The sequence below is a fragment of the Bactrocera oleae genome, chromosome 4 (assembly GCF_042242935.1).
Source record: "Bactrocera oleae isolate idBacOlea1 chromosome 4, idBacOlea1, whole genome shotgun sequence".
Taxonomy (NCBI): domain Eukaryota; kingdom Metazoa; phylum Arthropoda; class Insecta; order Diptera; family Tephritidae; genus Bactrocera; species Bactrocera oleae.
The window spans coordinates 10,678,719-10,701,743 of record NC_091538.1 but is presented as its reverse complement, the minus strand read 5'-3'; the positions used below and the strand labels follow the sequence as shown (position 1 = coordinate 10,701,743).

The 23,025-nt window shown below is 35.2% G+C and overlaps 2 protein-coding genes across 7 annotated transcripts in view; both read left to right on the top strand.

Annotated features, from left to right (window-relative positions):
- The first annotated feature begins 553 nt into the window (after window positions 1–553).
- Window positions 554–14,727, top strand: LOC106625100 (uncharacterized). Of its 6 annotated transcripts, none has more exons than XM_070107883.1 (6): window positions 554–675; window positions 6,605–8,055; window positions 12,072–12,201; window positions 13,530–13,672; window positions 13,726–14,073; window positions 14,136–14,727. In XM_070107883.1, the coding sequence occupies exons 2-6, from the start codon at window positions 6,672–6,674 to the stop codon at window positions 14,684–14,686; spliced, it is 2,556 nt and encodes an 851-aa protein (XP_069963984.1). In that variant the 5' UTR covers window positions 554–675; window positions 6,605–6,671; the 3' UTR covers window positions 14,687–14,727. The 6 variants fall into 6 exon arrangements, with proteins under 6 accessions (XP_069963984.1, XP_069963985.1, XP_036230940.2 ...); XM_070107884.1 differs by having other exon boundaries at window positions 558–670; XM_036375047.2 differs by having other exon boundaries at window positions 637–783.
- A 3,286-nt stretch (window positions 14,728–18,013) lies between these two features.
- chn (zinc finger transcriptional factor charlatan) overlaps window positions 18,014–23,025 on the top strand; it is a 44,909-nt gene continuing 39,897 nt past the window's right edge. The window contains exon 1 of the mRNA XM_070109044.1: window positions 18,014–18,577. The gene's annotated coding sequence lies outside the window, so the exon portion shown is untranslated. The remainder of the gene's footprint in view (window positions 18,578–23,025) is intronic.

The window sequence follows — 23,025 nt, the reverse complement described above, 5'->3', positions numbered from 1 at the left end:
AAATGAAATGGTTTGAGAGAAAAATATATTTTTTGAAAACGGTAATTGGCTACATTACAATCGAGGAAGTATTATGGGCAGTATTATCCAATGTAACGAAAAAATGTTTTCAAAAACTTAGACTACTTTTTTATAACTTTTTTAAATTTCAAAGTGTCTATTGCTTTATGCTTCTTGCAGGAGTAATAATTTTAATTAATTTTAAAGCATTTTTTTCGAAAACTTTATAAGTTTCAAATCCAAACGGTTGCTACCTATCTCTGAATTATATGATATAGGTATGACATAACTATCCATACTGAAACTTCGGTTTATTACTGATTGAAATATTTTCACTTCATTTCCTAATTTTTTACCTAAAAATTTAGTCCAGTTATGAAATCCTTTTCACCTTAGTTTCTAAGTGGTTATAAACGTCTAGTCAGAAAACAAGACTTTTTCCGAGATTGTGCCAATATTTCTGCTTTGCCGCTATCTTATCAGCATAAAGTTTTATTTGTCCACTGCTAGTTAGTCAGCAGTTGGCTTTCGAAACTTTGGCGCGCATGATAAGTTCTTATCTATTTGAAGATAAGCGAAACACTAGTTGTGGGCTTATAGCGATTTTTTAAAGTTGTTCGCCGTTGCGGACACGAAAATCGAAAATCAGTACGATCAAGCGAAAGCGTGGGTAAGGTGCGTGTACCGCTGTCTATAATTGTATCGAATATTCAGATAAAAAATAATAATAATTTTATGGTATTCTAAGTGGCTTAATTGAAAAAGACCAAGTGTGCTAGAATTGTGAGTGAAGCATAAGCAATAAGTTGGTTAAGATATGAAAAAAATTGAGATTTAAGAGAGAATGCTAAGAAAATTACTAATGAAACTTAAAAAAATATAAAAAACGAACAAAAAATGCGGACAAGTTTAAGTAAAAATATATAGAAATTTTTAAAATTATTTTGAAAAATTTTAAATTTTTGAATTTTCGAAAAATTTTTTAAATGAAAAATATTGAAATTTTTCTTAATAACAACAGTAATAAAAAATATAGATTTTTTTTAATAAACAAATTTTTATATTTTCCAAAATTTTTTAAATATAACTTAATATAAACAATAATGAAAAATTTCGACTTTTGTTTTTGAAAATAACCTAATTTTTGAGATTTCAAAAATTTTTAAAATAAAAAATTTTGAAATTTTTTGTTGATTAAAACAATAGTTTTTGAAAATGTTTGTTAGTAAAAAACTGCAAGTGAAAAATTAAAATAAAAAACAGCAAAAAGTGAAAAAAACGCAGTAACTAGTTTGCTTATCAAAGAATGATAAATAACTTAGGCAAATCCCAACACAAACACACACACTAATATGTATTATTATATAAAATGTACAGTATTAAAAATATCTTATCGGTAGACCTGAATCATACTTGGTGGCTGAAATGGTTAACTAAACAGAAAAATGTGCACAAAATAACCTGTTCAAAGTTAAAAAATAATAAAAAAAAATATTGGGACAGCACACCAACAAACTCGAACTATGTTATTTACCTGTGATATATAATATATTATATATACCTCAAATATCTACCGTTATAACAAAAATTGCGCTGATGCCACATTCAACTGTTCCTTATCAGTTTGTGTTTCTTATCGACAGAACCGTTAAGCTTCACTGTAGCGTAGATTTGTAATCGCGTACTGTGGCGCTGACTAATAATCGTACCAATAAAGACAACAATATTTTGTTGTATTGATAATGATAATATAAATAGTAAAAAAAATTATTTGGAGAAAAATAATAATAAACAAATTCTGAATAACTGTGAAACAAGAACAAGGCCAATTTCGAAAGCAAAAAGCTAACGGTTTGCAGCATATTTTTGCGTCTTAAAATACAATATTTGCTTTGGAAAATTACTACACAAAAATTTTCGCGAGAATATTTTCTTTTATATAATACAATATTTTTAAACATTATCTATTTGAAAAATTTAATATTTGAAAATTTTTTAAAGAAAAAGTTCATAATCTTTTCCAAGGGTCTGAAATAAATAGTCGAAAATCTTCAACTGAAGTTGAAAAACATAGAAAAAGTAGTTTCATTTGAGATTTTCGAAATAATAAATAATCGTCATCAATATGATGCTATATTAGTAACACTTCAGTATGAAGTAAAAAAATAGAGACACAAAGTAAAAACTACACCATAAACTAAAGTTGAGAAGGTTGCGACCAAATTATAGAAAAACAAAATGTCTGGCTAAAAATAGAAAAGCGTCAGAAGCCCTAAATTTAAGCCTAAAGATAGTACGTTTGTACATGAATCGGATTAAAAATCGGAATATATGCTTGACAACGCAACCTTTTAGTTGTATTCTCATATATCACAGCAACTACTTGACCAATTTCAATCAAACTTGATACATAATTTTCTTAAAATTTTTATATTGAATGTTGAAAATGGGCGAAATCGTACACTAACCATGCCTACTTTCCTCAATGCAGTTATCGGTATAAAACTTAAAACTAATAATGAATTTTATGTGTGTCATCTAAATCGGAAATTACTACTTCAAGTACTCAGATACCGAATATGAGAAACATTACTGGGTACTGAGTAATGTTTTGGCTGACTTTAGAGCGTTAATATCGCTAAATTTCTAAGCTATCTTACTAAAACTAAGAACCATATTTTCCAAATATTAATATAACATGGTCTTAAACATTGATAAAAATCGGTTGTGTGCTTCCCCTAAACGCCATATACCCAACATAATAATTTTGCAACTTCCGATTGACTTTTTGCTGTATACTCGTATATCGGCTCTTCTTTACTTCTTGCTGTTAATTTCTTTAGAAACTATATTTTTTTGGTTCCATCGCATAAAAATAGTAACTAAAACTGTTTTCAAGTTTTTCGATTTACATATATTTATTATAACATATAGTATTTAGTAAGTATATGGTGAACGTTTATTTGAAGCAGAATAACATATATGTATAACTCTTATCTTCATTTAAAATATATGAAATGTTTACATATGGGCTATATTTATACACACATTATTAGATACATACATACATACATACACATAAATATAGTATATGAGTACATAAATTTTAACGTTTTTAAGCTCTGCAAGACTAGGCACCTGTTCTTATCGGCACTCTCCTGCCTGCTTTTCACTTCTTAGCTTCTTCGCACACTCAAACCGACTTTAATTTTTCGTTGTAAAAACCTATAGAAACACACAGAGGTGCTTGGGTTCGTTTAGGTGACGTCATCGCTGGAATATTTCATTCATTTTTTATAGTTCTTGGTATTGATAGCGTTTACAATCGATAAGTGAAGCAAGTGACTAAAACAAACAAATTCTACATGGCGATTTCACAAGCGATTTCTCTAATGTATCAGGTGCAAAGCTTGTAAATAAAGGGGTTTCGTAGATATATAGAAATTTTAAATAGTTCACTTCATTACAAAATGGGTACCAGCAAATTATTTATGGCTGGCATTTGTGAGTCATATATATAATTTCTCCGCGAGCTAGCTTAGTCATGAGCTTATATATTAGAAATTATATTTTGTCTAAAATGTAGCTAAAAATTGCATCGAATTTGTGCTAGAGACTCAGCTGCAGATTTTACCGCACTATCTGAAAGATCAAACCATGAATGCCTTAGTTAGCACGGCTTAAGAAAAGCATTGCCATTAACATATATACACATCAGATTCTTTCTAATACCAACAAGCGTCGCTTATCTAATAACAAATGAAACAACTCAATTAGCGATGCAGCTGTTAATTGTCTCATTGTGTTTTATGCTCAGACTTACACAATTTTACTGAAACCAAAAAAAAAAAACATTTTCATATGGCAACTATCACGTTTAAGAATTGTATGGTCGTGTGGTATTTTTTGAACTTATAATAAATATTATGCTTGCTTTAATTGAATATTTTTGTCATAGAAAGTAAATTTCCTCAATCACAAATTTTTTGAAATTTTATCTTTACTTTGATGCTACTGCTAACTTCTTTTTTCAATAAACTTCACAAAAAAAGTTTTAAATCTATTCACTGTCAACTAATTACTAATTAGACAATTAATTAATTGCTTCAACATATTCTAAATTGCGAACAAGTAGGAGTTAAAGTTAATATTATTTGACCAACAAATTTATTAATTTATGGTGTGTAAATTGAGAACAATTAAGTGCTGACTTCTTGAAAATTTCTTAATTGCACAATTAGGCATCTGTTGTGGCGCAAAAAGCAAAGAAATTGATATCAAATTGAGAAAATGGTTAACCATACCAAAATCTTTTAGATTACATATTAATTGAGCAACAAATTGATTGATTTTTTGTTTGTAAATTGTAAACAGTTTAATGATAAATTGCTGAAAATTTCTAATTGCACACAGAAAGCACAAAAAAGTAGCTCAAATGGAAAAAATGGTTATCTTCACCAAAATGTACTAAATTGCATACTAATTGAGCAGAAATTTATTGATTTTTAAATTGTAAGTTGAGAACAGTTAAATGCTGAATTCTTGCTTCAAAGAAATTGATCTCAAATAGGGAAAGTCTTTTTTTTTTTTTGTTAATTGAGAACAATCTTAGAAAATAGTTAGCCATACCAAATCTACTAGATTAGATATTAATTTAGCCACAAATTGATTGATTTTTAGTTTTTCAATAGAGAGCAATTAAATGCTAAATTGCTGAAATTTTCTTAATTGCACAATTACAAATTTTTTTGGGAGACAGACAGTAAAAAAATTGATCCCAAGTTGAGAACATGGTTACTGATACCAAAATGGTTACCATGAGTGCTGCTAATCGTCTCACTTGTTCTTGCAACCCGCATTGTTACTCAAAGTATTGATGACTCAATTAAGTAAATATTTGTATATATGTAAGTGTATAATACATTGTATCTCATTCATATATATCATTTTAATCAGTTACATACATGAATTCAAGGTTGACACCCAATCGATTACAACTTGCTATATATGAGTAAATTTAACATTTTTGACCACTTCATTACATACAAACATATTGTACCAACACTTTCAAGATAGTAAAATTTGTTTCCAATAACGCGAACTCGCCACTTTATGTACATAATTGTTCCTCGCATTTTAATTCTGATAAATATGAGCACATTTTATTATGTTGCTATTAGTTTAACTGTAGATAAGCACAGGTGCTTTTGAGATACAAATAATAGACACACACATAAGCAATATTGCATGTGTAGTGGTACAACTATGGTTAAAATATCCACAATTAGAATAGTGTAAACAAAATAGATGGCATAGAAGGAAGACAGCGGCAAATTGAGCACAAAACTAGTCGGATATGACTAGGCGTATGATTAATGGAGCTTAAAGTTAGTATGCCAAGTCTAGATAAAACTAACTAAATTTTGCAATAACAACTATTTATATGATTTGAAATATTTTTAAACTTTTTTTTTACATTTTTAGGAATTCATCAGAAAAGACTAGTACCTGTGAAGAATATTAAAGCATAACACTAAAATGCTCGAGTAGTATAATTTTATATAGCTCTTCTAAGTTAACCATAAGATTAGTTACATTTTAGAATAGCTCAATATAGAGTTTTGAGTATTTAAGTTGCCACACAAATTCGAGTTTACTGAACATTTTGGTGTTTAGCAATAAACACTACTCAGAAACACAGAAAAAATAAAAATACAAAAAGATTTTTCATAAACTCTTCATAAACACCACCGAAAAAGTGGTGTTTATGGATTTCTAACTCATTTTCCTAAATTATTGAGCTTATTTTACAATAATTCAGTAAGGAGTTTTGAGTATTTAATATAATGTTGCCACACAAACTCGAGTTTACTGAACATTGGTCTTTAGCAATAAGCGCTACTCAGAAACACAAAAAAAAAATTTAAAAAACAACATTTTCCATAAACTCTTTATAAACACCACCGAAAAAGTGGTGTTTATGGATGTCTAACTCATTTTCGCTAAATTATTGAGCTTTTTGACATTAAAGTCTTATATGTCATACATAACTGGCCTTAAACACCACTTTTTCGGTGTTTTATGAACATTGTGGAGTTTAGCAATAAACAATATTCACAAACATATGAAAAAATGTGGAAAACATTTTTTTCCATAAACTCGTCTTAAACCCTACTTTTTCGGTGGTAATTACTACTTAACCCGGTTTTGTCACACAATTTTGGTATTCTTATAAAAAGCTAAAAAAAAAACACCGTTGAAATTGTCTTTTGAACATTCCAACGCGACAACAGCTAACTTTTGTATAAACACAATGTATTAAACTCGAGTTTATGAACACAATTTATCCATTATATATAATTTGAAAAATTTTTCAGCTTAAAAAAGAATTTTATTTTCCAAAATACACAAAAACTTAAACTCGAGTTTATGTACACAACATATTTTAGGTTACGTTTGTATTTATATGTAAACATCGAGTTTCCTAAGTGATTAATTAACTGCAATATTATTTAAATATCTAGTTCTAGGTGCCCTAACATATAGTTAGCAAGAAATTCAAAGCAAAAACTAATAAAACTGCACCACCTCTCTCCCATTTCAGCCACCAACCGATTTCAAATTTAACGAAGCACTAACGGATTCCTTCGTAATCCACCAACAACAACAATATGTCAGCAATTAACATGATGCGCACCGGCGCACCACTACTACTGCTCTGCGTAGCCTTCCTATGTTGTAGCATAGGCATCACGCATGCGCAAGAGAATATTATGCCACAAATTCCACCCTCACTGGTGGAATGCTATAATACCAGTTACTTTATGAATCGACAAAATCGTCTGCCAGCCACAATCGAAACGCTGATTTCACTGATCGAAAAAGTGGAGAACACGCCCACCTACAACTATGACATGCGCACGCTCACGGTGGCGCTGCTGCAGCGCTTTCGCCAAGATGGCATACAGCGCGCCTATGGAGTAGCCGAATCGCCTGGCGTAATACCATACAGTCCAACCGGTTTTCAGTTTCCAAAGTTCCGCATATTACTATCACGTCTGATACCCGGTAATGCCTTAACTTTCCCCAACAACACGCTTACACGTGAGGAGCGTTGTTCGCTACATTTTATGATCTCCAGCTCGCTGGATTTACGCATACGCGGTGATGAAAGTCGTGTATGTAATAATTTGTCACAGTATCGGGCGCAGCGCTTACGGCGCTCTACTAATCTGGAACGTAAAGGCGGTTTTGTCGGCGATGTCGAGGTGTTGGAGAGTCTGAATGCTAGAGCGCAGAAACGCGGTCTCAAGACGGGCGCTTACAATTCGTTGGATTACGATTTTGGCTGGACAAATGCGGGTACTACGGCCAGCAATCAGATCAGTCAATGTCCCGTGGAGAATGGTGTTATTTGGACGCCATGGGGCACAGTGGCGGCCGGTGCGCTTTTAGCTGGCGTTGCCACAGGCTTACAACAACAAACTGTACAATTGCGCACATTACTAGCGCTATCGAGCCGTAATAATGGCTACACGAATCTGCCACAAACCGCCACCGTAGGTGTAGACAATCGTTGGGCCGCCACATTAGCAGGCGATCTGGCCGAAGTGGCGCTGGTGCAAGTGCCGTTCACAACCACCGAGACGGCTTCGGTAGGCGCTAATGGCGCCTGGAATAGTACGGTCATGCCCGAATGGTACTTCCTGACGCAGCGTCAAAACTTTGAAATGACCGACGCCGAGATACGTGGCGGTTTGGATGGACTGATTATAGCCAAGAATATCGTCTCGTGGCGTACACAATCGTCAAATATGAAACTCTCACAGCTACTGCGCATGTACTACTCGACGAACGGCGTGTTGAATAGTGGCATCATGGCATGCAACCGCAAAACTAACTTCAATACATATGCACCAAGCAACGAGATGATCGTGCAGACGAGCGCCTTTTCCCAGGTATTGGATCGCGAAATGCAACTGGGTGTCACATTGTCAGCGGCAAACATTGCAACATTCTCGTCGTCAGCCGCCGCTGCTCTACAAGCCTATGTCCGTGAGTATTTCGAAAATTATATTTTAATGGTCGATTATCTAAAGTGTTTTTGCAACCTAAGCATTTTCGTAAAAGCGTACCTAACACTTGCTTAACATATATCAAAACTGTAACTTTAATTTCTCAGCACCAGAAAACAACAGAAAGTATTAATAACTTTTAAGTAAGAAAATATCTACGAAATTTAGGAGAAGTAATATTATCTATTATAACAATTAGAAGCAGTTGAAATCATAGTGTCACAAACGAGTTCTTCGAGAACTCAATTCGGTTCGCTATTTCTTTAATTTCACTTCTCTGTACTAAAGACTATTTTGTATGTTAGAAACAACTCATTACTGAAAGCAATTAGTTGAGTGGATCTCCTACGTTCTACACTAACACAGAGTGATCGCGCAGTCGCACAGAAGCTAGTTGTTGACCAGCGCCTGCTAAGCTCACACTAAGTCCAGAGATACCAACAACGGGGACCGAACTCGTTCCCAATTCGATGTAATCGGAACAAGTGTGCACTTTTTTGCGAGCATTTTCCAGTGATTCTGCTATGACAAGACACCCAGACCAGTCTGATAATAAAGTAGCTTGATGCTATCGACAGTGAAGTCGGACAGTGCTTAACGAACTTTGAGCGCATCGTGAATAAGCTCGAAACTAGTATTGCCGTTCTGCTGTCGAAGTGAACGCTCACATCCCTGAAAAAGACTGCACTTCGGAGTATTGCATCTATTACTACATTAGTAGCAGCGATCTCTGCTGGAAAAATGCTATAGTGAGCTGGTAGCCCACAACCGAGCTTGAGGGAGGCTCTTTATAGAAAACTCTTACTCCAACTTTCCATTTGAGTTTCCATTCGTGAAAAATACTCCTATCCACTTATCCCTCGTATGTAAGCAGAGAAAAGGCTGTTAGGAGTAGACTTTGTGAAACAGTTATACGTTTTTAGCGACGCAGTCGAAGAAGGAGAGAATTTTAGTATACGCCAGTATGGACTCCTTTATGTAGTATATATATAGTTTATATATAGTTTATAGTGTATGTTGATATACTAATAACCATGCTACGGGGTACGACAGTAAGAGTTCCCGATTTCCCAATTTCTTGGAACAAACATGATCCGCTACATCTTCACAATGCTGATCCTTACACTGATGCCTTCACATAGATTCTTCATCTCACTTCCCCCAGTTTTTTAACAAGAAAATACCAGCTTGCAGCTTGTTTAACTCATCACACTGTTTTCTCTCATTTCAGCGAATAGTCTTAACGACGTTACCTGTTCCGTTAGCAGCAGCGCCAATAGCGTTACCAACATGATCACACCCATGACCAATATCTATGTGTTCCTGGATACAACTTGGCAATACAGTAGTATTGTTGACTATCTCACGTGAGTGTTTTATAACAAATATTTTGCATATAATCTCTCACACACACACATACATACAATCTCTGCATGCATTTTACAGTTACATACTTCAGCGCCTCAACATAAATCCCTATGCCAGTTCGGTCACCTTATTAGCTGCTAACGATGGTTCGGTTATTGTCAATACCACCAATTATCTGCCAGACATTTATCAAGGCTGGAATGTGAGCGTGCAAGCACAATGTGAGTTCTCAGAGTTACATCTCCCTAATCTCTTAATAAAATAAATTATTTGTACTCTCTTCTGCAACGCAACTTATTAACTGTAGATAACGCCGGCTTTAATTTACCCAATGTCTTGCAAACCGTGCAAAACTTGACACAAGCGTACATGAATGCCCAACAAACCAACTACTCAGTAGGCGGACGTTCGCTAATCGCTTTAATGCTACCCTTTAGCACAGTTCAAGTGAGCTCCAGCGATTCGTCTTATGCCATCACACAATTGCAATATATTTACGAGCAAATACCTGATCTACATTTCATTTACTATGCCAGCGGTCAGATCAGCCGCTTCGCAACGTTCGTACGCAATCCCAGTCAAGATTTGTTCACGCTAAATACGGGCAGTACGGCGTCCGCTTCGTCCGGGCCGGTCGTGTCGCGTATCGTTCAAAGTAAGTTTATCGGCTGCTCTCTGCATTTCATTCACTCGCCTAATGCTCAATTGTATTTTTTTTCCTTCATTCACCTCCTGCTGCAGTTCCACGTCGTATCATCAATCCACGTTGCGGTTCCAACTGGATCACACCCTCCTGGGGCACCGATCAAATGGCGCAGTATCTCAATCTAAATGGCACGAACTTTTATCGCATGGCACCAAACTACTTCTACGGCCAAGGCAGCAATCGCAATGTAGCCATACAATCAACCAGCGGCATCCAGTTCATCATATGTACCTCACGCACTGTTACGCTACCAACGCAAAATAATGCCACCAATTACAATGGCGGTACGTCCGACATTAATTGCGCCGCAATTGGCAATGGCTTCTCCTATGATCTGTCCAATGCCTGTAATGGTTACAGTTATATTAACCAGTGTCCTCCATTGTATATTTCGGTGCAGGCGCCCACGTATATACAGTCTACGGTGTCTTGCACAGACAATGCTTGTCAAACACCGAATCAGGCGCGTTACGTCATTTCGGTGACCAATTTGGGTTGCTACAGTGGCGTGGCCGGTCTCTTTGCCAGTTTCGTTACGATTGCGCTGGCGTACTTCCTGCGCGAAGCCTTGCAGTAGCATCGTTATGCGATCGGCTTATTTGTTTAGTTTTTTTCTACATACATATTGTACGTATTTTCATATTTTTGGTTTAACAGTGTTGCCAATGTACTTAGTACAGTAATAAAATACAGCTTTAAGTTCAATCAGCATACAAAAATAAACACGTGACATGTTCCTCCATAGTACACAAATATCATAAAATTAAAGAATATGTTCTATATAGACGGTTAAGTTCATCAGTTTCTATTTCTATCATATAATAATATATATACATATCGTTGGTTTACATTTCACTATAATTTATTGTATTGTATAATCGTAACACGAATAAAGTACGAATGCCATAAACGTGAATCAACAACAAAAACATGCGTATTTTAATACACTAAATAAGTTAAAGGTTGGGATTGGGAGTCGCTTGCTTTTCCGTTGGTCGTATATTCTCAATTTACGAATGCTGGTTGAAGCGTCATACCATAATCTGTTTAGATGAATAGCTGTGTGATCGCAAAGAGTCGATCAAAAGCGCTTTTTTGCTTGGCTTTAAGTTGTAGTAATTAGAGCTAACTGGCTCCTTCGCATCATTTTTATGGTTAGACAACGCTAGCATTGTATGCAGCTGTTTTGTAGTTAGATCTAACCTTCACAAGGCTGTCGGACAATTACATCGTGAGATATATAGTTTTTGAAAGCGACATATGCTTTTTTTTCCAAAAGAAAAACGACGACAAATCAAAAGGTTTAGAAAAAACATTGCCGATGTCAAAAAGCGACTGAACTAAGATCAACCTAACCTTCAAAATACATGTGTTAATACATGTGTTTCACAGCTTTCGGACACTGGAGTCGTGAGTTATATAATACTTTGTTGAGTGGGACCAATATCAATCGCAACTACCGGATTTTCCAAAACTCGCCCGTAGCTACCTTATGCTGTTCTTGGATTCTCTCTGCTTGCTGGCGAAAGCTATAGCTACGATGAAGTGGTAATGGCGTTCGGCCTATATTTTGCAGCACCTTCGCTGCATACATATTTGTGTAGCCTAACTAGATACTTAGCCAAATCGAAATTTGTAGTATACACTCTAGACAAAGTTAGTTACCACGTAAGATCCTAATATACAATAATAAACTATTTTTATTGGCACTTGAAAAAATTAAAGGAAGCACTACATAAAAGGTGAGACTATTCAGGTATTAATACGATTTTTTATAAGTAACTAACTTCAAGAGAAACACAAATTAAGAAGAATTTTATTTAAAATTAGATATAAGCTTTTCATCGCTTTGTAGATATATATATATATATGTAATTATATTTACTTTATTAACTTACTGAAATTATTTCTCAATTTCACAGCTTGGATGTACTCAGACTGCTATGCCGCTGCGGAGACTCAGGGTATACACAATATGACCACAATTATGACGAATATATTTGTGTTTTTGGATACCACGTGGCCATATTATTACGTCGCGGATTATGTTAAGTATGAAAATTTAACAATATGATGAACAAATTGAAATTATTTAGATAACAGACCTAGACTGTTAATATTTTTATATACATACATTTATTTTTACACACGTCACATACTTAGCATAGATTCCTGAAGGGCGTTAGAGGTCGCTATATACAGGATGTAGCTGAAGATTTTTTTAGAACATTTTTACAACACAATATCTCTCATATTCCATAAATTCCGTAAATTTCCCACATTTACAAAGGAGTGCTTTTCGCTATGTTTTCTATTACTTTTTTTAACATCTCGAGAGGTATAGTGTTGATTTCGACTCAAATATTTGCCTTAAGCTCATCCTTTTTCCGACGTCCATGTGATATGTGAATAGAACGTCCAAACATTTCACGACCGCTGAATATGACGATAACCGATCTTGCAATGCCTGTTCATTCGCTGCACCCATGTTTCTATGATCTTAGACGAGCTCTATAATAATAAAGATGTCACGACCGCTGAATATGACGATAACCGATCTTCCAATACCTGTTCATTCGCTGCATACATGTTTCTATGATTTTAGACGTGCTCTATAATAATAAAGATGTCACGACCGCTGAATATGACGATAACCGATCTTGCAATACCTCTTCATTCGCTGCACCCATGTTTCTATGATCTTAGACTAGCTCTTTAATAATAAAGATGTCACGACCGCTGAATATGACGATAACCGATCTTGCAATACCTCTTCATTCGCTGCACCCATGTTTCTATGATCTTAGACTAGCTCTTTAATAAAAAAGATGTCACGACCGCTGAATATGACGATAACCGATCTTGCAATACCTCTTCATTCGCTGCACCCATTTTTCTATGATCTTAGACGAGCTCTATAATAATATCTAAGTGCAGTTGGAATTTTAATCTGTAAATCTCCATATGTTTCTATGATCTTAGACTAGCTCTTTAATAAAAAAGATGTCACGACCGCTGAATATGACGATAACCGATCTTGCAATACCTCTTCATTCGCTGCACCCATTTTTCTATGATCTTAGACGAGCTCTATAATAATATCTAAGTGCAGTTGGAATTTTAATCTGTAAATCTCCATATATATTTTTGGCATAAGACCGCTTAGCATTACAGTTAGTCGACCAACTATTTACGCTCTATTGAAAAACGCACCGAAATAGTTTGGAGTCCATAACTTTCAGGCGCTTAGTTAAGCTTCGCTGTCCAACACGCTGCAACGTAAAGAAGGAATTGCTCATAATCACATAACTTTCCAACAGCACTGTTAACATAACCGCAAACAATTTGATGCAACTAACTTGCTAATCCTTCATTCACAGTTTTGTACTACAGCGGCTCAATATAAATCCCTACGCCAGCGCAGTCACGCTGCTTTCCGCCGCAGATGCTACAGTAATGGTCAACACCACGCATTATCTGACGGAAGTCTACGAGCATTGGAATGTCACAACGCATTCATGGTGTAAGTAGCCAAGTTCGGAATTCAGCGTAGTCCAACTTTTGTTTTACTTTTAGATAAACCTGGTTTCAGCCTACCACAGATTCTCAATACCGCCACCGAGTTAGCGCAAAATGTAATGAATATCGATCGCCATACCTCTTCTTTGGGTGGCCAATCGCTGATCGCGCTGCTTATTCCCAGCCCGGTAGCTTATGTGCCCGACTGGGATATGAACTATGCATTAAACTTTCTACAAAAGCTTAACTACTCAGTGCCCGACCTATATTTTCTCTACTATGGCGGCGGTGCGTTAATACGTTTCAAAGATCTGGTACGCAATCCTCATGAGGATATCTTTCCACTGGGCGAGGAGTATGGCGTTTGGACGGCAGGCACACCGGTTGTTCAACGCATACGTGAAAGTGGGTGAAGCTTCAAGCATTTGTTAATTACAATATGTAATAATGCACCGTTTTCCCCATAGTTCCACGACGCTTAGCTAATCCACGTTGTGGCGCCGCTATGTACGCCAATACGGCAGGTTCCAATGAAATGGTGCAATATGTGCGTGCTGGTGCCATCAATTTCTACCGCATTATGCCGAATTACTTTTTCGGTTCAACGAGTTTACGTTATCTTCGCATCACACCGCTAAGTCCGGCTTCGTTTATTGTATGCAGTTCGCGTACGATACCATTGCCATATCGTAAAGATGGTACGGATCAGCCGGAACAGGGCTGTGGCCAGACAGCTGCTACCAATGGTTACTCGCTGGACTTGAGTGAACTCTGTCTGGGTTATGCGCAAATCGAGAATTGTCCGCCGCTTTATGTTTCCGTGCAGGCCCAACAGTTTAGCAGCAACGAGTTGTCCTGCACGAATCCGGCTTGCGAATTGCCCAACGCGGCGCAATTTCTCATTTATGTGAACTATTTAGTCTGTAACACAGCCACGAAACTGACAATGATGTCCGTGTTTACAGTTATTTTAGGCATATTTTTTGGAACAACTATTTTTGAAGTCATGCTCGAATAAAAGTGTCTGCATATAATTAGTTAAGACAAAATTTAAATATAGCCAACAAGAACTTTCTTCGACTCAGCTCACATTGACAGCCGAGACTGCACACATTTGATTAGAGCTCAACTTGAAAGTAAAATTTTCTGTAACAAGCTATTGTATCTTAGGGATTAGAAGAAAGCTATGTTGTAGTAGTTACAGGTGCGCAATGCTTCCTGTGATCGCAGCCTGTTTGGACCGGCTTACAAAAAATTTTAACAGCGGTCACCCCACGCCAAAAATATATAATATTAACTTTTTATTGTGCTCAGAAATCTTTTCTCTTAAAATTCATTATCATTCAGAGCCGAATAAAGATTCAAGAGACGCTCCACTTATCGGATTCTCGGAAATGTGGAAAAACTCAGCCAAACCCCTAGCAAAAATGTAAGCAACGAAGCTTGTCAAGCTGTCAACGAAAATATGGTATATATGCTTTAGTGATCCGAGCTGAACCATATGTTCTGAGCTTGTATTTAGCACTGCCTTGAATAATATTCCATGCCATATTTTGTAAAGCCATCTTTTCAATATAAGGACTTTATTTTAATGGATCAGATTGTATGGCAGCTTTATGCTTTAGTGGTCCGATATAGGCTGTTACGACTTAATTGAGCAGCTTCTTGGGTGAAAATGATCAACGGTATCACAAAAATTGAGAGAATAGTTCTCGATAGACGGACAGCCACAGCTAAATCGACTCAGCACGCTAATCATTTATATACATTATACTTAATAGGGTGTCCTACGTTTACTATTATGTTCTTAGTATACCCTGTTGAGAATATAAAAAGTGTGGGAATTTGAACAATTTCCAACACTGTTTTCGGCAGAACAGATATATCAACTAACCGCCGTTAGACGTCGCGCTCACTAACTACATGTATAACATGGCATCACACAACGCATCTATTGCCTAGATGGCGCTAGTCAAATACATTAAAATATTCGGCACTGAATTTTCTTACTAATAGTTGTGAGACATCGCTATTTATTAGGAAAGTTGTGCCTTGTTTGACACATCGCTCATAGATGGCGCAATATCAGTTAACTATATTTAATCACTGTTGGGAACAGCTGCACAGTGCATTTTATAGGTCTATAGATTTGAACTTTTTCTACGCGTTTTGTGCAGCAAGCACTAAGCACTCTGGTTTGAATGCAACTTGAAGTCAAGCGCCTTATAAGCTACTGACTATGAGGGGTACAAATAGATCATGCTAAGGGCATATTTGCCAGTAGTGGTTAATGAAACATTAATATGCTCTGTTAATATCATTACGTGCCTGAATTGGGGGGTGTTGATGTGGACGACTTTTGGTTCCGCGCGACGCTACATGCCATACAGCCAACGAAAGAATCAAGTTATTGAAGGAGCATTTGGTGAGCGCATTATCTCACGTCATGGACCTGTGGCATGGTCATCAAGATGATGCGAGCTGAACAATTATTTGTGTTGTTATGTGAAGTCGTTGGTTCTAACAACATTCGGCGCGTTATTGCTAACATACGATCTGAATTGCTGCAAAAATTGGTGGTGGGCCTCACGGCTTGGAATTCATTCACTATAGCATATAGCTGCCATACAAACTGTCGGAACAAAATCAAGTTCAAGAACTTACTATACCCTTTATGCTATAAGTAATGCACATGCGAAGGGTATTATAGCTTCGTTGCAGCCGAAGTTTATTTTTTTAACTTCATTTAACACTTAACATTTCAAATACTTTTATATATGTCAAGGCGTGACAACGCTTCGAAATCACAGATTTTCATCGATAAAATTAATTTCATAAATTTTCTTTATAATAAACACCAACGCAGGCTTTCACAAAACCAAGCAAAACTTGTCAGGCAGAAAGGACTGCTACTCTTGGTATTTGTATATACCCATGTATGGCTATAAGTATGTATGTGTATGTGTGCATGCTAATGCAACAAAACAATTAAAAATTATTTATCGATTTGTTAAATGCACAAAAATAAATTCTCTGGCATTTGTTATTGTTTTGACCATTATTGTTGGCCTTGTTGCTGCAATCGCCCGGTGGCAACACATACAAATGCCATGCAACCATATGCATATGCGATGGTATACATATATAACTGTGTGTGTAAAGTGCGCGCAGACAGTTTGGGGTTGAGTAAATGGGTAGCAAAACCTAGAAACTTTCGCTCACGCTCTCACCTGCACAGAGGCACACACACACACACACATATATCCATACATATTTACACACATACATACATATATGCACACATACAATTAATCGTTGGTGTTTTTCACAATTCGTGAAGAAATGTTCGTTGTGCGACGAGGTGGGAACGCGCTGCCAACTAAATACGAATTTAACGGCAAAAGGCTGGCAACAGCGACGAGCTTTTACAGCAAAGAATGGGGCGCATTGTAGGTGACGCCACATGGTTTGAGCGCGTCTACAACTAGGCTGCAAGCGGCTGTGAGCTAAGCATTAGTATGTGCGTGTATATGTGTCTATCGGCCCACTAGTGCATTAGGCGTTTGCGCCCTACGCCCAGTCAAATGTGTGCGAGAGCATGTGAGAGCATGTTATAAAAGAGAGTGAGCGCCATCCATTGGTGGCAGGCAGTGAAGCCGTTACAAACTTACCGTTACCCTGCGACAATCGCAATTATTATTCAATTGGCATTTGATGACAACACTCGGGATAACGGGACGGCTGGCTACAGCAACATTAGCCAACTACTAGCAGCAGTTATAGCAACAACGCAAAACAACAGCAATAACAACAACGTGCCACACGCCGTACTAAACATTTACGCAGTCAGCAGCGGCTGACTGTATATGTGTGTGTGTTCGTGTGCGTGTGTAAGTGTAACGTTGTACGTGTGGGCGTTGGGCGGTCACTTGGTTGTTGCTCGACAATTCGTCGACGTCGCCGCCAAACTCGTCCTCATCGGTTGCGCGTAAGTGAGTGCCGACTACTCTACACAGCCGACTGGCGCTTGTGACGACGTTGTGTTGCCCATATTTTCTATGACAGTGTGTGTTGTGTCGGCCAACAGCCAGCAGCTGGCTGTAGCAACAGAAAAGCTAAGCTGAAGCGTTAAGAGCGTGTGCCACAAACGGATTTTCCATAGGTTGTCGAGCAGACGCCATATTTTTTACTCGCCAGTCTTGCAAGTGTGTGTTAGCGCACTTAACATTGTGTTAGTATTAGTATACGTGTAAGTGTGCGCTTGTGTGCGCTTGTGTGTGTGTTGTTATAAGGAAAAATATATATTTTATTAACGGCAGTGGAGTAGAGTTGGCAGCGCCTCGGCGCCGCTCAAAAGGAGGAACACACGGCACAATGCGGAACACTTACTTTGGTTTTGGTAGTGTAATGGCAAAAGTGACGGGTAACGGTAACGGCGTCGGAGTCCGAAAAAATAACGGAGTCTGAGTGCGAGTCTCGGTGAGACGCTAACAGTATTGTGTGCCCATATAAACGCTTAACGCTTGGCAAAGTGTGAGAAAAAATTTTATGTTGCAAAAAAGAAAGCAGGAAGGAAAAAAAATCTGTAGTAAAAATACTGTCAAAGAAACGGCATTGGGTGGCGGCACACAAAGCTGCCTGGCGTGTGTGGCATAAACCGCTATATGCGCAAGAAACACTTGTAAATAAAGTTGCTATTTGTGACTACTTGACGAAATTTTATTTTATTTCTTGTTTTTTTTTTTGTTGTGTTGAATTTTTTAGTTATTTAAAAAAGCTGCTTGTAATCAATTTTTGAAGTGCTTACGAATTCAGCAGCAAGCGCATTGCGATCATAAATAGAGAGTGTGTAAAATTTTGCAGGCGCGTGGCAAGGACGACAGCAGCGAAAATGTCTTTGGCGATGTTGGTGAGTAGCGAAAATTTAATTTTAATTAATTTTAATTTGAGTAATTAATACAAAAATGAAAATTTAAAGCCACTGGCAGTCATTAAAAAGTATATACATACAAATATGATATAAATTATATAATATATAGCTGTATGTTGGTATGTATATGCACTATATACAGTTATATGTATGTATGTATGTCCGTGTCTTAATCCGACAAAAATTTTAAAATCAAATGATACAAACATTTTTATTGATTTTTCGCCAATGAAAAACTTCACTGCTCTGGACTAACTATGGCTGCAATATTGAATCGTCGTCAAATCGACTAGCCAGCCGACTAAACGCTGCGCAGTTATGCTGTGCATATAGCTCACACTCGACAGCATTTCTATGGATTTTTGCCACTAAATAGCCACACACAAACATGCATACATACAAGCCAACACACATACAAACAAACCAACATACATACATACAAAAATACAAACATACATATATTTATACAAACAAAAAGCACAAACATACTAATACTACTATAACAGGGCCTTTGCGCTGAGTAACGGCACAACAAACCTTTATGTTCATTAGGGTTGTAAACAAAGCATTAAAAAGACAAGTGCATTAACATTTATATTAAAATTGATTTTTTTTATTTTGTAAACCCGGAAATATTAGTTAAAATAATTTTAAAATTTCGGATGAGGCTTGAAAATTAAAAATTAAAAATAATAAATTAATTGAAAAAAATATATATATTTTAAATTTTGAATCTTAATTTAAAATGATTTTTAAAGTTCTAATTTTTATTAAAAATTAAAAATAATAATTGAAATTGATTTTCATTAGTTTTTAATTTTACATATTTCCAATTTCTAATTTTAAATCCTAATTAAAAATAATTTTCAAATTTCTGATACGGCATGAAAATTAAAAATTAAAAATAATAAATTACATGAAAAATTAAATAATTTTAAATTAATAAACTAATTTTTTATTATACATTTTTTTAATTTTAAATTTTAATTTTAAATGATTTTCAAATTTCTAATTTGGTTTGAAAATTTAAAATTATGATTGAATTTTTACTTGTAATTTTTTCTTAATTTTTAAAGTAATTTTGAATTAAAAAATTTTTTCAATTATTAATTTTAAATACTAATTAAAAATAATTTTCAAATTTTTAATCCTAATTAAAAATAATTTTCAAATTTTTAATCCGGATCTTTTTTGTTGGAAAAAGATCTAATCTTATTTGAAAATAGTTTTGAAATTGTTGAACTCAAAAACCGCTTTGAAAAAATAAAAATAAATACATTTTAAAACTAAATTAAAAATAACTTTGAATAATCTAATCCCAAATACCGGTAGATATTTGAAATAAATTTTTAATTCCAAAAACCTTAATTTAAAATAATTTACCAATTTTTAAACCCAAAAACCGGATTAAAAAAATAAAAATTAGATTTATAATCATGAAAATCTAATTAAAAATAATTTTAAAATTTGTAAAACCAAATACCGGCTACAAAAAATTAAAAATATATTTTTAATTCCAAAAACCTTAATTAAAAATAGTTTTCAAATTTTTAAACCCAAATACCGGATTGAAAAAACTAATTTTTTTATCTCAAAAATCTTAATTCAAAATAATTTTCAAATTTCTAACCCGGCTTGAAAAAATTAAAAATATATTTTTAATTCGAAAAACCTTAATTAAAAATAATTTTAAAATTTGTAACCCCAAATACCGGCTACAAAAAATTAAAAATATATTTTTAATTCCAAAAACCTTAATTAAAAATAATTTTCAAATTTCTAACCCCAAATACCGGATTGAAAAAATTAATTTTTTTATCTCAAAAATCTTAATTCAAAATAATTTTCAAATTTCTAACCCGGCTTGAAAAAATTAACAATTAATTTTTAATTCCAAAAACATTAATTAAAAATAATTTACAAATTTTTAAACCCAAGTGCTGGATTGAAAAATTAAAAATAAGTGATTAATCTCAACAAATCATTATTAAAAATAGTTTTCCAACTTTTAATCCTAAATACCGCAGTGAAAAATTAAAAAAAAATTATAGTCCTGGAAAGCTTAATAAATAATATTGAACTTTCTGAACCCAAATACCGTTTTAAAAAATTTTAAATACATTTTTATTCTCAAAACTCTTAATTCAAAATAATTTTCAAATTTCTAACACCAAATATCGGCTTGAAAAAACTAAAAACCAATTTTTTAATATCAAAAATCGCATTAAAAGTAAAAATTAAAATTTTAATTTCAAATATCGTATTGAAAAAAAAATGTTGATCCCAAGTATATAAATTAAAAGTTAAAAATTTGGTTTTTGAATTTAAATTTTTTGGCGCTTGCGAAAAAATTCTGCTATTTTTAGATATACTATATAGATGCGATATATACAAACAAATTGGTTCTTTTGAAATTGACAAGTGTTCAAATTTTCGTTAAATTTTTACAATTTTAAAATCGATTTTCGGATTAAATAATTAAGTTTTCATTTTTTAATCCATAATTTTTATCAAACAAAAATTCACAACCCTGATGTACATAAGTACATACATACATATACATATATAAGTATGTGTACAAGTACACTCACGCTCACACTGCCCACTGTCTGTCGACTGTCTAACGATTTTTTTCCGCCTTTACTGACAACTGCTCAACTTACTCTTGCCTTAATTTCGCTTTTATAAGCACATATTTATTTAATTTAGTCCACGACTCCCATAAATATAAGCAGTAGGCACACATATGGCGGCCGGAAGCGCCACAACGGTGACAGTTATGTGTGCGTGTGTGTTGGGCGCACTGCTTAGCCCACACACCCTTGCTACATTCTCTTAATTTTTAATATACTTAAACGCTAGCTCACAAAATGTATCTATAACAATTTTTCAATGCAATTCCTTTGCACACAGCCGAACAGCAAACAACGCAGTATGCCATTTGACACACATACAGCTAAGCAAATACGCTGCCAAACCCACTAAAACCAGAGAACGTATATCATCGCTGCTAAAACACGCAAACACACATACGCACTCGCATTCATTCATATAAACTGACAGCCTGTCGGTTGTTTGTGCATTTCCTCTTTCCATCGACATTCTCTTGCCATTTAACGCTTTTTGCTATTTTTAACGCTGTCTCTTTGCGCTCAACTTTCACACACACATGCCCACAAACGCGCGCTTATTTTTACGCACCTTTCCATGTTCTGTCACTTTTTGTTTTGCTCCAGACATTTGCGCCCACACTTGTTGTCTCACTCTTGCGCCGCGCAACCTCTCACTCACTCACTTACTAACTCACTGTCATTGAGCGTTGAGCGCTTGTAGTTTGAGTTTGTTTTGTTTACCGTTTATTTATGTCCCGTTGCGCGCTCGCTTTGTTCGCTTTCCACTACAATACCACTCAAGCCGTCTGGCTGGCCGCTAGATGGCGCGCATCGAAGTTTACGCTTTGAATTTAAATTTAAGTATATTTCGTGCAGTGTGTCGCTGCTTTGGCTCTATTTCGCTTCTATGTGCACTTGTGTGTGCGTTTAGTGCAGCTTAATTGCGCTCTCGCTTGCGTTAATTGACGTATTCGTATTTGTTTTTGTATTTGTACGTGTGCGCAGGAATAATGAAAAATCACCGATATAAATTGGGGTTGTGCGTTTCTTTGTGGTTGAATGAATTTTGTGTATCTAAAAGAGTGGCAAACTTTGCAATTTTTCACATTAACCCACTCAGCGCTATTGAGTGATTAGGTTTTGTAAAATTAATGTTAACTGTATATGGCAATATTATATAAGTTTTGCATCGGAATGTCTTGTGCATTAAGACAAGTAAGACTTGAGCTAAAAATGCGATTTTTATAACCCGAATAGAGCCTGGAAGTTTGTAACAACTCGTAGGAAACGTCGGTAAACAAACTTGTTCTTTAGTTTGTGAGATATCAATCTGAAATTTTGAACGCATCCTTTTCCTCGCAAGAAGCTGCTCGTAGGAGATTGGTTTAAATGAGAGGATTTTCGGTATAGAGTATTATTTTTGCTAAAATGCAAATTTTATTGGAGGTATTAAAATTTGAAGATGCCATTCTGGCCAGAGTTCTTAGGTCCAGAGCAACTTTATCTACATTATCGAAACAAGAACTACAACGGGTTAAAATTAATGTTATATTGGAACGCTTCTTGAAATGTCGCAAGTATTCTCGTGCCAAGTTAAAGAAAGTTGAGTACGTGCATAGATGTACTAAGTTAATTTAGGCTAGATTAGAAGCCCTAAAAAAGCTCACACTTAAATTTTTAGAAATTACATTAGTTACATTAATACAGAAGGATACTGGCCACTGAGGGCTTTGAATTATATTTTAAACTCATAAACGGTCACATGGACGGCTAAAGAAATGAATGCAAAGGTGCTCTAACCTTGAGCTCAGTAAA

Excerpts from the sequence above, each read along its gene's own strand:
- LOC106625100 (XM_070107883.1), top strand. The coding sequence starts at position 6,672 with ATGTCAGCAATTAACATGATGCGCACCGGCGCACCACTACTACTGCTC. Across the intron at positions 13,673-13,725 it reads TGTCACAACGCATTCATGGT|ATAAACCTGGTTTCAGCCTA; the intron begins GTAAGTAGCCAA and ends TTTTACTTTTAG. Across the intron at positions 14,074-14,135 it reads TGTTCAACGCATACGTGAAA|TTCCACGACGCTTAGCTAAT; the intron begins GTGGGTGAAGCT and ends TTTTCCCCATAG.